Source organism: Corylus avellana, chromosome ca1 (assembly GCF_901000735.1).
Source record: "Corylus avellana chromosome ca1, CavTom2PMs-1.0".
In the NCBI taxonomy this organism is placed as follows: Eukaryota; Viridiplantae; Streptophyta; class Magnoliopsida; order Fagales; family Betulaceae; genus Corylus; species Corylus avellana.
Genome location: NC_081541.1, coordinates 14,946,084 through 14,962,385, shown reverse-complemented (window position 1 = coordinate 14,962,385; position 16,302 = coordinate 14,946,084). Strand labels below are relative to the sequence as shown.

The window sequence follows — 16,302 nt, the reverse complement described above, 5'->3', positions numbered from 1 at the left end:
TTTTTGAGGTGAATATCAGCAATTAGGAGTGTCAACCCGGTCCTGGTTCCTGGTTATTGGCAAAAATCGGGAACCGGAACCGGGATACCCGATTTTTTTATTTTGAAAAACCGGAACCAGAACTGGTTATTCGATTACCTGGTTATACAATAACCGTCGGTTGCGGTTGGTACTAGGTTATCCGGACAGGGTAACCAGTTTTTTTATTAAAAAAAAAAAAAAAAAAAGAACATTTTTGGCTTATTTTAGGAATTGAGCTTAATTTTTGGGCTTATTTGAGGCATTGGGTCAAATTTTTGTGCTTAATTTAACAATTTTTTGCCCATTTTAAAAAAAAACAATTAGCATTTTTGTCTCAATAAGTTGGGCTTTGTTGTGATTGTTCAAAAAAAAATAAATAAATAAAACATAAAAAATCCCAAAAAATCATTGTTTTTGGCTTTTTGGGCGTAAAAAAAAAATAAAAATTCAATGTTTAAAAATGTCCTAAAACTTCATTGTTTAAAAATGCCCTTAAAATCGAATATTTACAAATGCCATAAAAATTCAATGTTTAAGAATGCCCTAAAAAAATTAAATAATAATAATAATAATAATAATAATAAAATATTATTTTATATAGATACCCGGTTACCCGGTTATAACCAGGTGCCAAAAACTAGAACTGGAACTGGGTACACAGTTACCAGTTTTTTCTAACCGATTTCCAGTTACCGATTGGTACCCAATTTCTTTTTACACCCCTATCAGCAATGTAGTTCATATAAGGATAAAATTAATTCCATCAAACCCGAACCAACAAAATATTTTATTTTTTAGATGAATTTTGACAAATAAAAGCCAACCGCATAAGAAAAATTTATTATTTTTGATATATATATATATATATATATATATATATTATTTGTCAGTAATATATGACTATCACTTTTGTTTCTTTCAATAGCCGGGAGTTAAGAAGAGGGGGGGTCCAAAAACTCATGAGGATTTTATGTATTGGGCTTGGGCTAGTAATTAATTCACGAATTGGACTATGGAGAAGGTGGGCTAACCGCCACATCTCCTTTTCCTACAGATTATTTTATAACCTATTTCTACCTTTTTTATTCCACTGCCTTAAGCAAATCCAACCCATCGAGGTTTCATCAAACAAATTTGATGGTTTGGCCCTAGGGGTGGCAAAACCACTCCCTTAGGCCCTGGGGTGGATTGGCCACCTCTAGATGGTCGGTGTTATTAGTTGGTTCGCACCCGATTGTTTTCTATAGTAATCACCAATCCATGACAACCCAAAAGCACTGTGATGAGAGGGTCCTTCAAATTTGGAACCAGGTACGTACTATCTTGGACCAGATAAACGAGGTATACCACAAATTTGCCTTGAAACCCCAATCTCCAATCGAGAACCCATCATTCCCACCGCCTGCCAAAACCGAGAGAAAAGCAATCACAGAACCAGCCCCAAAAATCCATCCCCAATCGGCAATTACTGCCATTCAAAAGCCAAAAGAAAGCAAAATTCAACCACACAAACGTCCACAACATAAAAAATCACCACCATTGTGCCGATGCTGCCCAAAACCAACAAAACAATTCTACCCAATATCCATAAACACCCATAACTTCTGGTTTGTAACCCACAACACCATCAAAACCCCCATCCCAAACTATTAATATTTCCCTTCCAACTGTCACAACCCAAGCATTGGACTTAGAAAGAACAAAAAAAAAAAAAGAAAAAAAGAAAAAGAAAAAAAAGGATAGGAAAGCCACAAGGAGACCCCAGATGAGGAGGAGCCACCGCTAATGCGCTGACCACCGCACCGTCCCTCTGCCTTGCTCATCCCGCGCCGTCATTAGCCCATGTCACGCCTCCATGCCTCTAGAAATCAATTTTGTTATGGGTATGAGAGAAAAGACCGATGACGTCTTTATTTGGCTCATAAGAAGAAAGAGAGAGAAAAAAAAAACGTGCGAAAGGAGAGCTTCATGTGTGTTCTGGAAGAAAGAGAAAAGAAGAGAAAAATAAGTGACCCATGAGCACCACGTGGACTTCAAAAGGCATTCGTAGTTTTATTTATGGTAAAAATATAAAAAAGCCCCCCAAACTACCAGCCGTTTTCGATTTAGCCCCCTAATGTTCTAAAAGTCATAAAGTAGCCCCCTAAACTACCAAACTGTCGCATTTTGGCCACTCCGTTAGTCAAAACCGTTAGTTTGGACGGAAACCACAAAACGACGTCGTTTGGTTACGGGTAAGTTACAAAAACGCCCTTCTATGTATTTTTTTTTTTTTTTTAAAGGAGGAGAAAAACGGCGCCGTTTTGCTCCCAAAAGGGTTCACTTACCCTAAGCAAAACGGCGCCGTTTTGCTTAGGTTAATTAAACCCTTTTCCCCATTCTCAATCAATCCCACGCAGCACAGCTCCCCCCCTCCCCCTCACGCACAACTGTGGCCGATTCTCTTCTCCACACGCACAGCTCCGGTGATCCAGCCCATCGCGCCGGTGGTCCCCCTCACGCAGATCATCCGTTGTCCCGTCTTCACGTCGTCGTCCTGCAAAACCCAAAAACCCAGAAATCATTCCGTCCAAAAATCATTCCGTTCAACCCAGAAATCATTCCATCAAAACCCACTGGCCAGGTTGTTGATCTGCAACATTCACATTCTTTGATTTCATGGCTACTGCAGAGAAAAACCAAATTCAATTCCCATAGATGGGTTTGGGTGTTGTTTTCTGCCCTGGAGTTTTTTTTTTTTTTGTCGGTTCTCTTAGGATTGTCCAATAGTTATAGGCTAAGATTTTATGGTGTTTTTATGTGGGATTGTAATTTCGTGAAATGGGATTGTAAAAATTATAAAAGTTGAGTTAATCTCTTTATTAATAATAGTTTCATTTCAAAGACGAAATTATGGTGGCAAACTTTTCTCTGTAATTTCGTGAAATGGGGTTGTTATCAAGTTGCACTATTCTTCCACAGATTCTGTTCACGGAGCTGAAATGAACTCCCGACGGTGTTTGTGTTTATTTGAAATTGAAACTTGGCCTTTCATGAATATTGAACCCAAAAACTGGATTTTAATGTGTTGAAACAAGATGAAGTCTGAGCCGAGAAGAAGGTTTGTTCAAGCGTGGAGGGAAAACGCTGAACAAGGGTTTAATTAACCTAAGCAAAACGGCGCTGTTTTGCTCCTCTTTAAAAAAAAAAAAAAAAAATACATAGAAGGGCATTTTGGTAACTTATCCGTAACCAAACGACGTCGTTTTGTACTTTCCGTCCAGACTGACGGTTTTGACTAACGGAGTGGCCAAAATGCGACAGTTTGGAAGTTCAGGGGGCTACTTTATGACTTTTGAAACATCAGGGGGCTAAATCGAAAACGGCTGGTAGTTTGGGGGGCTTTTTTATATTTTTCCCTTTATTTATTTATTATTGTTTAATTGTTTTTCATTTAGATTAGTTTAGATTTTTTCCTTGGGGACAAGGAAATTGTTAGCGGAAGGGAATGATATGATCATAATTTGATATTATTTGATATTGTCCGGTGTCACGTTAGAGTCCAATAAGGAGTATATCTTTGTAGATTTTATAGTTCAAAAAATAGTTATATTCATTCCTTATTAAAGTCGTTCAATTAGGTTTATTATGTAATCAATAGTATATTATGTCTCTATTTAAATGGGAATTATCAATAACAAAGTATGTGTTGATTATTGATTGAAAAATACAGTTTGCTGTATTTTGGAGGTCAAGGCTCCCTCGAAATAGCCATTAGAGATCACCGCTCTCTCAAAGCAGCCGATTTATCCTTTTTTTCTATGTTTTGTTATTAGTTGGTTTGCACCACTGTCTATCCCCCTGTTCTGCTAAATCATATGATAAGGAAGCCCGGAAGCTTGGAATCTTTGCTCAAAGTGCTTAGAAACCTCAACCCATGTGTCATGGTGATCATCAAAGCTGATCAGATCACAATTCACCAGATTTCTTATGCCGTTTCAATGATATGCTCTTATCCTACGCTGTATATTTCGAATGCCTGGAAGTTTGCATGGATGAGAGTGATCCAAATAGGCTGAGAATGGAAGATACATACCTGAGCAAGCAGGTAAGCAACATTGTTGCAATGGAGGGTGAGGAGAGAATTTTCTAGCGCATAAAGATTGAGGGATGGAGGACATTTTTTGGAGGATTTGGTATGGTAGAACAAGAGCTTAGCATGTAACACCCCGGTCCCATATTGGGAAGATGAGAAAAAGTCTACATAGAGTTGGTTGTTTATAAAGATAGTCATGAGTGTTAAGTCCTACATTATTTAGTTACTAGGTGAAACTGGGCTTTATAATGAATTCTACGGAAGTTCCAAATTGACTAGTCCTTTTAGGGTTATAGTGCAAATGTGGCTAGCACTTTTTTCTAGGTTGTTACAAATGGTATTAGAGCCATTGCCCAGCCTGAGATTGGGGGAGTGTGCACAAGCCCATGAAAGTCTCTAGCGGTACTCACTGGGACTCCAAGAATGGGCTAATCCTGTGAGGGTCGCCACCGAGGATGCTGGGTCCTAAGAGGGGGTGATTGTGGCATCCCACATTGCTTGGGTATGGAGATGAGGATGTACTTAAATGTATACTGACACCCTTAATGACAACAACGTGTTTTAACTCCGTGATGATCATGATGCTATCAGATTTTCGCAGTTAAGCGTACTTCTGCGAGAGTAGTACCAGGATGGGTCTGGTTCGTGTTTTAAAGCAGACAATATTGTGTGTTATTAGGGTGGAGTGTTACAAAATTGTGACGTCCCACATTGCCTAGGTATGGAAAAGATGATGTGTTTATATGAAATATACTCTATCTAAATGGTATGAGGCCTTTGAGGGTAAACCAATAATAAAACCGTGTGGGTTTGGCCAAAAACGGACAATATCATACTACTTGGAGCATGAGTGTTACCTATGGCATCATAGCTATAGCCCAGCCTGAGATAGTGGGAGCGTGTACAAGCCCATGAGAGTCGCAAATGAGGACACTAGGTCCTAAGAGGGGGTGATTGTGACGTCCTATATTGCCTGGGCATAGAAAAGATAATGTGTTTATATGGAATATACTCTCTTTAAATAGTATGAGACCTTTAGGGGTAAACCCAATAATAAAACTGTGCGGGCTTGACCAAAAGCAGACAATATCATACTACTTAGAATAGGGGTGTTACATAACATGTCATCTTTGTATCAAGCAAAGTTGTTGGTGAAAAACTTTGCTTGTGGGAGTTCTTGCCCACTTGAAAGGAATGGGAATTGCCTGACTATTGGGTGGAAAGGAAGGTCTTTTCTTTCGGTTTCACGTTGGAAGTTCCACCAAGAACAAGCCTAGAAAATAATCTCTTATGCATGTAATAACTTTTGTAATGTGTTAATAAGTGTTTCCACTCTGTTCTATTTAACATAATATCAGAGCAAGAAATTTTGAGTTCGAATTAGGGGTGGGTGGATTATCCAATTACTGATTATCAACCGTCCACCGATTACGACCGAACCGACATTAACTGTCAACCAACAGAAGTCGATAGGTAATCAGTTAAGATTTTTATACCGATTTTCGGTTCGGTTCGATAATCGGTAAAACATTTTTCTTATCGATTTTTGAATCGAACTGATAAGGAACCGATAGTAGGGTTTCAAACAACGTCGTTTTGTTTTTAATTTTTAATTTTTCCTAATATACATTTTATTGAAATCAAAACTACGTAGTTTTGGGATGCTATATATACATCTCTTTCTTTCTTTTCCCTAATCCTAAATCAAATCCTTTGCCACCCCCCTCTGCTCTCTAGACTCTCGTAGTACTCTCACTTTCAACTCTCTAATTCTCGCACGTCCCTCTCAGTTTCACTCTCAACTCTCTCGCAAGAAGCCCCTCTTGTCATTCTCAACTCCTGGCCGTCTCTCTCTAGCTCTGTCGTCGTCGTGTTCCTCTTTTGTCGTGAGTCTATGATGGCGTGGTTTGACTCTAGTTGTTGGTGGTGCAGCTTCTGAGCCTCATGGCCATGTGTTGCGCGGTGCAACATCGGAGCCTCATGGGTTGCGTGGTGGTGGTCTAACGGTAACCGATTATCCAAACCGTTACTAATTGATTACCGCTTTAACTGAAATTTTCTGAATAATTTCTTATCGAAATGTTATCGGTTAATTAACTGAATTAATCGATAATTTTGGTTAATTATCGAAAATAGGGTTACAAGTACCGTTATAACTGATACCCACCCCTAGTTCAAACTATGACCCTACAATTCACCACATTTTAGTTAAATATTTAACTTGGTTTTGGCTTAGGTGCTCTAATTTTTTTTACAGCACCTATATTGTAGTTCTTTTAAAGGTTGAGATTTAGGATAAGTAGTGATAATGATATTAAACATGATAATAAATAAGACAATTATTTGGTGAAATTACTCGATAGAAGGATCACCCATCTTTTATTCACCTCAATCTTTATATATTTTGAGAATAAATTTATATTTGAGAAAAGTTCATATATCTTTCCCAAATTATCACCCAATTGACAATTTTTCGAACTACCAAAAAAAAAATTAATGTTGTTCTCAAATGATAGCTCAATCGGTTAGAGAATAAGCTTCATGAAACAGATGTTAGGACATATTATTCGGATTATTCTAATTTTTTTTTTTTTTTTTTTTTTTTGAGAAATCTTGTTTATTCTAACACGTACAATTCCAAATAGCATTCATGCATGTAGTCAAATAATTGAGTGCCCTGCTGCAGGCCGCCTTGGTTACATCAAACTCAACTTGATGATACTGGGTGTAAGAATTCGTCAAACGTGTGATACAATGAAAAGAAATTTAGAATATAAAAAAAATCAAAGATCTTTCTTTTCATATATCTAGAATTGTTCAACATATCAAACTAGTATACCTCCTACCAGCACAATTGAGATCCCAGATTGTGAGTTTTATCTCCTTTTTAAAATATAAAAATGGAAAATGAAGTGTTTTCTTTCCAAGAGTTTGGATTCCATGGAGTTGAAGCTAAATTTAGTTGTTCTGATAAAATGGTGGAGAGTATGGAAGAAGAAAATGGTGGGAAACAATTCAATTTTAATGGAGAAGAAGATTGGTGTCCTGACTTTGGTTTCTATAAAGAGGACTCATCAGAGGAAGGATTCCTTCTCTTCAAGTATCAACAACAAGAAGATTCTGGGTCTCTTGATGACCAGCACTTCGATATTGTCTCACCACCGCTTCAAACATGTCTGGAGGAAATTCAAAAGCTTGGTGAATTCACAACACTAATTCCACAAGTTGTACCCAGGAAGGAAAAGCGGCAGCCATTTTCTCTTGCCTCACTCGAGCTCCTAAACAACTTTGGAAATGGGTTCAAACGGCTGCATGGGGATAGCAAAATTGAGCCAAGCAATGACATGCCATGCGCAAAGGTGGAGGAAGGCCGGAAATTGTCGACCGAGGAAGTCATGAGGCTAGCTGGAGCAAATTTCATCCAGTCCTCCTCTTCCCAAACAGCTGATGTTTCCATGCTTAGCCATCCTTTTGATTCTTCCTTCTATGGCCTCTCCAATGAAGAGACCAAAGATGTGGCGCTTGTTGAATTCCTTTTCTCTTCTGCTGAGAAAGTAGGGTGTCAGCAGTTCGACCGGGCAAGCAGGCTGCTCAGCCAGTGTGATGACTGGTGTTCCAATACAGGGAACCCTGTTCAGCGAGTGGTTTACTATTTCTCTAAAGCTCTCCGGGAGAAGATTGATCGAGAAACAGGAAGAATCACATCAAAGGACTTGGGAAAAAGACTGTGTTTTGATGTGGATGAGGCAATGATGAATTCAGATCACGCCATTCTTGCGTCTCATGAAGGTATTCCCTTCTCTCAGATTTCACAATTTTCTGGTATCCAAGCAATTGTGGAAAGCATGGCTGAGGCAAGGAAGATTCACATAGTTGATCTAGCTATTCGGAATGGGATGCAGTGGACAGTCTTAATGCAAGCTCTTGCAACTCGATATGAATGCCCTCTTGAGCTTCTCAAGATTACTGCTGTTGGAACAACTTCAAAACATATAATTGAAAGAACAGGTAAGCGGTTGGCAAGTTTTGCAGAGACCATGAACATAGCCTTTTCTTTTAAGGTAGTTATGGTATCAGACATGTTGGATCTCAAAGAACATCTTTTTGGGGTAGAAGCTGATGAAAGAGTCGCTTTCTACTCTGAATACTTCCTGAGGAGCATGATTCTAGAGCCAAAGCGGTTGGAATCTATAATGGGTGTTGTCAGAAGTATCAATCCATGCATAATGGTTGTCACTGAGGTTGAGGCAAACCACAATTCACCTGCTTTTGTGAACCGTTTCATTGAAGCCCTTTTCTTCTTCAGTGCATACTTTGATTGCCTAGAAACTTTTATGAAAAGGAATGATCCAAACAGAATGATCATAGAATCATTATTCTTTGGTGAGGGAATCAGAAGTATAGTGGCTGAAGAGGGAGAGGGAAGGAAGATTCGACATGTAAAGATTGATGTCTGGAGAGCATTTTTTGCCTGGTTTGGAATGGTGGATACAGAATTAAGCATGTCATCGTTGGACCAAGCACGCCTGGTGATTAAGAAATTTGATTGTGAGAAGTCTTGCACGCTTGATATGAATGGGAAATGCCTGATTATTGGGTGGAAGGGTACACCAATTCATTCTCTTTCTGTCTGGAAATTCCTTTGACAATACTTTTGCCTTTTTACAACCCTGTTTTATTTAACTTGACAATTATGTGAAAGATGCATCCCACATGCCTATGATGTTTGCTTTACTTTCTTGAACTTGAATGAGCATTTCCTTTTCTTTTCCAGACGTATCTTTTGGAAATTAACTTTGATAATGATTCATGTTACTTGGGATTTATGTTTCTTGAAGGGCGAAACACAAGCTTTTCTGTAGTGAAAAGTTCGAAGCCGACAGTTCTATTTGTTCCATGCCAAATCTAGATGGGAAGAAGGGCCTTTGATTTTTTCTTGGATAGAACCAAAATGATGTTTTTTTTTTTTTTTTTTTTTTTTTTTTCAATCCTTTTAATGCAAGCTTTGTGTTGTTAATTTTGTGATAGCTCAAAATCCAAGGAACCTTGGCTGTCAACTCTCTAGACTCTAGGCTTCAGCAACCATGCACCTAGTCGTTTGCTGAGGTCCAAAAAGCATTGAACCTAAATCGCTTTGCGATTGGATGATCAGAACACAATCTCAGAACATGAGCCTCTGCTCCTCATTTGCAATGTCCCTATCCATCATTTCCTTGTGTTCACTCTTCTGAAAAGTAAAACTAGTTTTAGGTTTTTAGTGTCGGCCTATTTCAGTGGTCAAAACATGATACAACATGACTTAGTGGGCTGCAACGAAGAATATCAATAAGTAGCAGATATGTATTTGTAGATCTTGATTCTATCAATGATCTAAAAAATCTTCTTGACAAAAGCTAGATACTCTCTAGGTCTTGAAGGAAAAGAAAGAAGAATGCTCAACTCTGAGGTTTTTTATTCAACAAAATCAATAATCAACATAAACCTCATTTCTCTAGAGGCTATAAGCATATATTTATAGCCAAAAACCCAAAACCTAATAAAATATAACATAAATACCCCCAAACCCTAAACCTAATCAAATAACGAAATAAAGACTCACAAGACCCTAACCCTAATAAAATAATAACATAAAGTCGGCTAGAAAATAAAACAAACTAACGGCACCCGTCCGGATGGCCACGACACTTAAACGACAAAAACATGAAATAACATATGGGTTCGGACTACACTCCGATCTACATCAAAACATGAGTTCTATCTTTTTAAACACGTAAGTATTTTTGTGAAAAAGTTAGGATTCGGGATTTAAAATTTTGAATTGGCGTCAGCTAGGGTGTCAAATAGTGTCGTGATGCGACTCGTGAAAAGGTGATTTCAAGGAGCCTATTAGAGAGCATCGTCAGCTAGCCCGTCAACTGGGTGCCTGTTGCTATCTCTCTAGTCTTGGAGTTCTTGGTGGATTATGATGGTGCAACATAGATGGCAAGTACCACATTGGTTTTTTAATCGGGTTTTATAATTGATTTAAGAAACTCCAATTGTAATATTAACTAGGTCTTTTGAAGTAATAGCGCAAATGCATCTACCATTTTTCTAGATTATGACAAATATACATCAAAGCGAACTTAGTAGTAACACCATGTTGCATTGGGTCACTATATCATGACAAGGAGGTCAAGCATTTGAGTGAGAAAGATAGTGACACCCTAAAAGAAAGTTCCACATTTGGTTAGTAGATTACGATTGTATTAAGCGGATGTCAAGTCCCACATTAATTTCTTACTAAATGATATTGAGATTTATAAATGATTTAAAGAACTCCAATTATAGAATTCACTAAAACTTTTTGAGTAATATTATAAATGTGACTAAAATTTTCTCTCGGCCGTGATAGTTTTCAAATTAAATGGCAGAAATTTTTCTATATCAACATTTATCACCATATTTGTCACCATTTATTATCTCATTATTCAGCATATATAGGAAGGAATCTTGGTCCGTCCTTTACTGTTGTTACACTATATATACATTTTATTGGCAAAACAAATTAGAGAGGGGGACGGCTATAAGAATATTCCTTAAAAAAACCATAGGAAGTCTGTCCTATTTTAATGTCGAGAGATCCAAAATGAGAGGGGGACGGCAACAAGAATATTCCTTAGAAACTATATGAAATCTTCCCTATTTTCTAACGCTATATGCCATCTTTCTCAACTATGCAAGTATACTAGTCTCCATTGTTTAGATGCAAATATAATGGCATATGATATTTCAGAGCAAAAACAGTAGCTTTGTACACTTGAAAAACCATGGAAAATGTCGGTAGATTATCTGCTGAACAAGTCATGAGAGTAGCAGAAGAAAGGTTCATTCATTTCTCTTCCCAAAACTGTGCTGATGATCATGTTTTCAGCATTGCTGCTCCATCTGGTCTCTCCTGCCAAGAAACCAAAGATGTCGAACTTGCATGTCTTCTTTTAGCTTCTGCCGAGAAGGTTTCCAAGCAAGAGTTTGTCGAAGCAACCAGGCTGCTAAACCTCTCTGATTTGAAGTTCAGTGCAAAGAACCATTCATTACTTCACCAAAGCTCTCCAACAGAGGATTGATAGAGAAACAGGGAGAATTGCAGCATTAAAAGGAGGCTTAAAAAGTGATGCATCTCATCATGAAGAGAAGGTGTATGGAGATCCCACTCTCATCTCATGTTACCTTCACCTTCCCTTCAGCCAAGTTACTCAGTTTGCAGGAATCCAAGCAATTGTAGAAAGTGTGGCTTCTGTGAAAAGGGTTCACTACATTGACCTTGCAATCAGAAATGGCGTGCAGAGCATAGTGTTGATGCAAGCTCTTGCAACTCGCCAGGAATTCCCAGCTGAGATTCTTAAAATAACCGCTGTAGGAACAACAACATCGAGACAGAAGATTGAGGAGACAGGTAAAAGGCTCGCATGTTTTGCTAAGACTTTAAACTTGCCATTTTCATTCAGAACAGTTGTGGTGAGAGACATCAAAGATCTCAACAAAGGCATGTTTGAAATTGAGACAAAGGCTGATGAACTTGTTGCTGTCAATTCCCCGTTTCTGCTAAACAATATGATAACGAAGCCCAGCTGCTTGGAATCACTGATTAAAGTGCTTAGAGATCTCGACCCATGTGTCATGGTGATCACAGAAGTTGATGCAGATCACAATTCACCAATCTTCTTGGGTCGATTCCATGAAGCCCTCTTCTTCTACTGTGCTTTTTTTTGAAAGCCTTGAAGTTTGCATGGATCAGAGCTATGCTAATAGGATGGCATTGGAGGCAACATACTCGAGTGAGGAGATAGTAAACATTGTTGCAGCAGAGGGGGAGGATAGAGTTTTCAGGCGCATGAAGATTGATGCTTGGAGGCCATTTTTTGCTAAATTTGGTTATGGTGGAACAAGAGCTTAGCATGTCATCTTTGTATCAGGCAGAATTGCTGGTGAAAAACTTTGCTTCTGGGAGCTCTTGCACCCTCTATAGGAATGGGAAATGCCTACTGTTGGGTGGAAGGGAAGGCCAATTCTTTCTCTTTCATCCTGGAAGTTCCACAAAGAAAAATCCCAGAAAAGAATTTGCGGTTTGCTCTCTCAATCTCTTATTTAATAACCCCTGTAATTTATTGCGAGTGTTGATTGAACTGAAACAACAGCATTCTGATAAATTGTATTAATTTTTCTTTTTTCTTTTTTTTTTTTCTCCATGAAAGAGTTTTTATCAGGAGGTCAAGAGCAAGAAGGAAAAGCCAAATAATTTTTTGGCCTATATAACAATAGAAAAGAATCCTCACCGGAGGCTATGAAAAAAAAAAAGGAAACAAATTCCAGGATAGTCAAACAGCAGATTGTAGGTAGTGATCTGAAAATTTATCAAAGCCTACATAAGCTTATCAAATCCTAACACAACTCAAGATTCCCACTCATCAATAGTTTATGTGTTAGTATTTCTTTATGGGCGGAATCACACATACTCTCCTCAAATTAATTCTATTTACGATGTCTTCCCGAGTAAAATTGCATTAATGTCATGTCAAACTACCAAAAATTTGTAATGTACTTCAAATGACAAAAATACCCATAGTAAAAATTCAAAAGAAAAAGGAAAAAAGAAGAGGCCGGAAGAGGTGATCCTCTGGCCAAACCATTCCCAAGGTTAGGACTATATAGGTGGGTCGGTTATTAACCACATAACCGCTTTGGTGGGTGGCTGGTAAAAATTATTAACCACCTAACTAGGGTGATGCGGTTAGCAGTTGATATTCGCTAACGGCTTACCCTTATATATTTATATATACCAAAACAACATTGTTTTGTTGTGTAATACATTAACAAATGTGTTTTTCTAATGGATAGAAAAGAATCGTCATGTTACTATACAAATTTATTAATTTTTTTTCTCCATTTAAAATACTAAAGCTTTTAAAAAAAAAAAGAAAAGAAAAAAAGAAAAGAAAACCATTAAAACAAGCCTAAAACACTAAAAATAGGCCCAAAAAAATCCCAAAAATCTACAGTAACCCCTAAAATGAGGTCTAATGAAGACCGAAAACACCAATAAGTCCAAAAGGCTAGTACCTGACAGACGTTTATGCGGTGCGGTTTAGGGTTCAATAACCTCTAACCGTAAGTTATTTTAAAATCGCTAACCGCTTAAGGCAGTGCAGTTATAGTTATGGAAATCTGATAATTGCCTAAGGTGCGTAATTAGCGGTTAGAGTACTAGCAAGAACTTCGCTTAATTTAGGAAATCAAAATACTTTTTGCTTCCTTATTTAAATAAACTCCACAATAACTTCCACTATCATTTCTCTATACCTTTTAAACATTCTTTCAAATAAATGTTAGGGGAAAGAAAGAGAAAAGAGAAAGCCATTTAAATATTCTTTCAAATAAATGTTAGAGGAAAGACAAATGAGAGAAATGAAAGAGAGTATTTTTTTTTTAATAAAATTATGGTAAGGAATATGGTAGCACTTTTGGTTCCCTTCGGTTTCCTTGATTTAGGTAACACCAAGGGAGTCTCTCGTAGGGGACTCTTTTTTTTTAAAAAAAAAAAGTCTTCCCTATATTTAGAGAAGAGAATAAGATTGTGTTCCTTACCTAGTATTAGGTTTAAGGTTCATGGTAACAAATTTGAACCTACTATTAGCAAGATTTGGGTTCCAAAAGTTGATACCATTCACCCGTTGAGAGAAAGTGGCAATGGTTCTACCTAACGTTAGATGGTCTCATTGCATACCTAGGTGACAATTCATGCATTACATTTCTTCCTAGGGCATGCATTGTTCTTTTTTTTTTTTCTTTTTTTTTTCTTGAATTGCTTTTTGTTTTCTGCATAGGTAATGATCGCATGGTTTTTATTCATTTTTTTAATTTTTTAATTTTAATTTTTTTTTTAAAGAAAGTATACATAAAAAATGAAAAGTATTGAAAACTTGAGGGGTTCTTTCTTCAATTATTCCATATTTGCACACTGTCATGCATCAAATTCTCATTTTTGCTTAGTAACGAAAAATCACACTTTGAGTTTATTCTATGTAGCCTATGCATGAAAAATAATTGTGGTGATTGTATGGAACATTTAGATTATCCTGTTCACTTTGTGCACTTGTTAATTTCATGAGGTTTGAGTTTAACCGCATGTGTGAGTTAGTTGGTCAACTATTTAGTGTGGGTGTTAAAGTTCTCTTTGGAACAAATTGACCATAGTCTAGTTGAACCTAGAAAACATCCTACTTGGTTCTCCCTAGTTTATAAAGCATTTGTGCATGATAGTAAATATCGGTGTTCATAAGCAAGGGCAAGAGGGGAATACTGCAAAATTTAAAATTGAATCTAATATCCTTACGGATAAAGGCAAAAGTACGAAATGGACTTAGATACAAATTGATGTCATAAGTTAAGGGGAGTGTTTGTATGAGTGTCTCTAAGCCCTAGAAATAAGGTTTGTCTTTTGATCTATGAGAGGTTTTCATCTTTCATTTGTGACTTCATGTTAAGACTAGATCCCATTACAAGTTTCAAGTCTTACGCTCGCAAAGTAGAAAGTTATTACACACAGCACACAAGCATAGTTTAAATGGTACTCATCATCACTACGTTGTTTGTTGTGAATGATAATCCATCAATTCATTTGATCTTGATGCATTTTATACACACTTTGAATACAATATTTGATTGGTTGTTCATTAAGTTTCAAGTATGTTTTTAATATATATGTTCATCTTTGTGCAAACTTTATTTTTAGTCATTTCTTGAGGGTGAGACGCTATTCATCTATATCTTGTTCGAATTACACTAAATAAATCTGTCTTACTCCACAACATGTGAACAACAATGAAAAGAATATAAACGTACATTTTTTGTTAGATGATGAGCTTGCCATCTCCCTTTGTCCTGTTGTATTGTGTATGTAGAGGGCACTAGTCTCCCAACCCTAATTGCTCTGATAACCTAATGAAGTCTAATGGGTTAACTTCAATATATATGTAGGGTGAGAGTACATGGCTTCGTCAAGTGCTTATAGAATTGGTCCAACCCATTATAGACCCAAATATTAAAATGACTATGTCAGTCCACCCAAAAGTGAAATAAAATACAACAATCTCCCACTTGGACTGCATAAGTTATTTAATTACCAAGTAAACCAAAGTAAGCATCCCAACAAACAATCTAATCTGAATGTGTTTGCAGCTACAAGTTAAGAACACATCTGATAAGCACCGAATGTTACACGTTTAAGCTCCTTAACTTGCATATGTTAATTCCTTAGCATTTTTAATTGTTTGAGTTTGTTTGTTTGTTTGTTTGTTTGTTTTTTTTTTTTTTTTTTTTTTTTTTTTTGTGTTTTCAGGCTTTTAATAAAGATACAAGAAATACCATTGGTTTTGGGTTTAAAGCACATTTTGAGAAGACCTAGCACACGTCTCAGTATTTTGAACATAACTTCCTACTCAAGTATCTGATTGCAGTGAAACCAGTGGCATTAGAAAGTTAACTCAAACTGCTACAAATTATTGTTAAATACAAATTTCCTAATTCGGACGTTTCCTATGCCAAACTTGCCCCACAAGATAAGAGCGCAAAACAGCCACGTGCGTAGGTGCACTCAAGAGCACCACAAGTGGTATCAAGCGCACCAAAAGTGGGATCGTGCGCACCATAAGTGGGATTGAGCGCACTTGGGCTTCTAGCATGCGGAAATAGCCCAAATCCACCCTGAAGAAGGTTTTCAATCTCCTATTCCAACTGGGAGACTGACCTACGGATTTTCTGGGTTTCCTAGGGCTTCTAGGACTTGTTTGCTCCCGAGAAATAGACCCTTATGCTTCAAGAGAAGATGTGCTTCGTTTTAGATAAAAAAAATCTTCTTGGAGGCTTGACAAGTTGAAGATGAGATAATATATGGCAGGAGGCCATCCTAGCACCCCCATGAGCAGCTAAATTTGCAATAGGGCGTTGATGTAGCCCTTTCCAAGTAACAATGGTTTAATGGTATTTTAATTTGGGATTTTCTATATGCATGATGGTTGTATAAGTGTGAGAATTGATCTTAATGTTTATATTCAATCATTATGAATTTCTTATCTTGTCTTAGAAAGTCTTTTATATTGATTGAACTCAAACATTCTTATTTTTTGTGATATGAATGATTGTTATACAACTGTTTTAACTGACACATG

At 37.2% G+C, this 16,302-nt stretch overlaps 2 protein-coding genes across 2 annotated transcripts; both read left to right on the top strand.

Annotated features, from left to right (window-relative positions):
- Positions 1–6,996: 6,996 nt before the first annotated feature.
- Positions 6,997–8,802, top strand: LOC132168064 (DELLA protein RGL1-like). The gene has a single exon (XM_059579132.1). It carries the CDS (start codon positions 6,997–6,999, stop codon positions 8,740–8,742), a length of 1,746 nt encoding a protein of 581 aa, XP_059435115.1. The 3' UTR covers positions 8,743–8,802.
- Positions 8,803–10,905: 2,103 nt separating this feature from the next.
- LOC132189811 (DELLA protein RGL1-like) lies at positions 10,906–12,032 on the top strand. Its single transcript, XM_059604647.1, has 3 exons — positions 10,906–11,091; positions 11,195–11,758; positions 11,874–12,032. Exons 1-3 carry the CDS (start codon positions 10,906–10,908, stop codon positions 12,030–12,032), a joined length of 909 nt encoding a protein of 302 aa, XP_059460630.1.
- The last annotated feature ends 4,270 nt before the right edge of the window (positions 12,033–16,302 follow it).

Coding starts and splice junctions, on each gene's coding strand:
- LOC132168064 (XM_059579132.1), top strand. CDS start 6,997: ATGGAAAATGAAGTGTTTTCTTTCCAAGAGTTTGGATTCCATGGAGTT.
- LOC132189811 (XM_059604647.1), top strand. CDS start 10,906: ATGGAAAATGTCGGTAGATTATCTGCTGAACAAGTCATGAGAGTAGCA. Junction 11,092..11,194: donor TTTTAGCTTCTGCCGAGAAG/GTTTCCAAGCAA, acceptor GCTCTCCAACAG/AGGATTGATAGAGAAACAGG. Junction 11,759..11,873: donor ATCTCGACCCATGTGTCATG/GTGATCACAGAA, acceptor TGCATGGATCAG/AGCTATGCTAATAGGATGGC.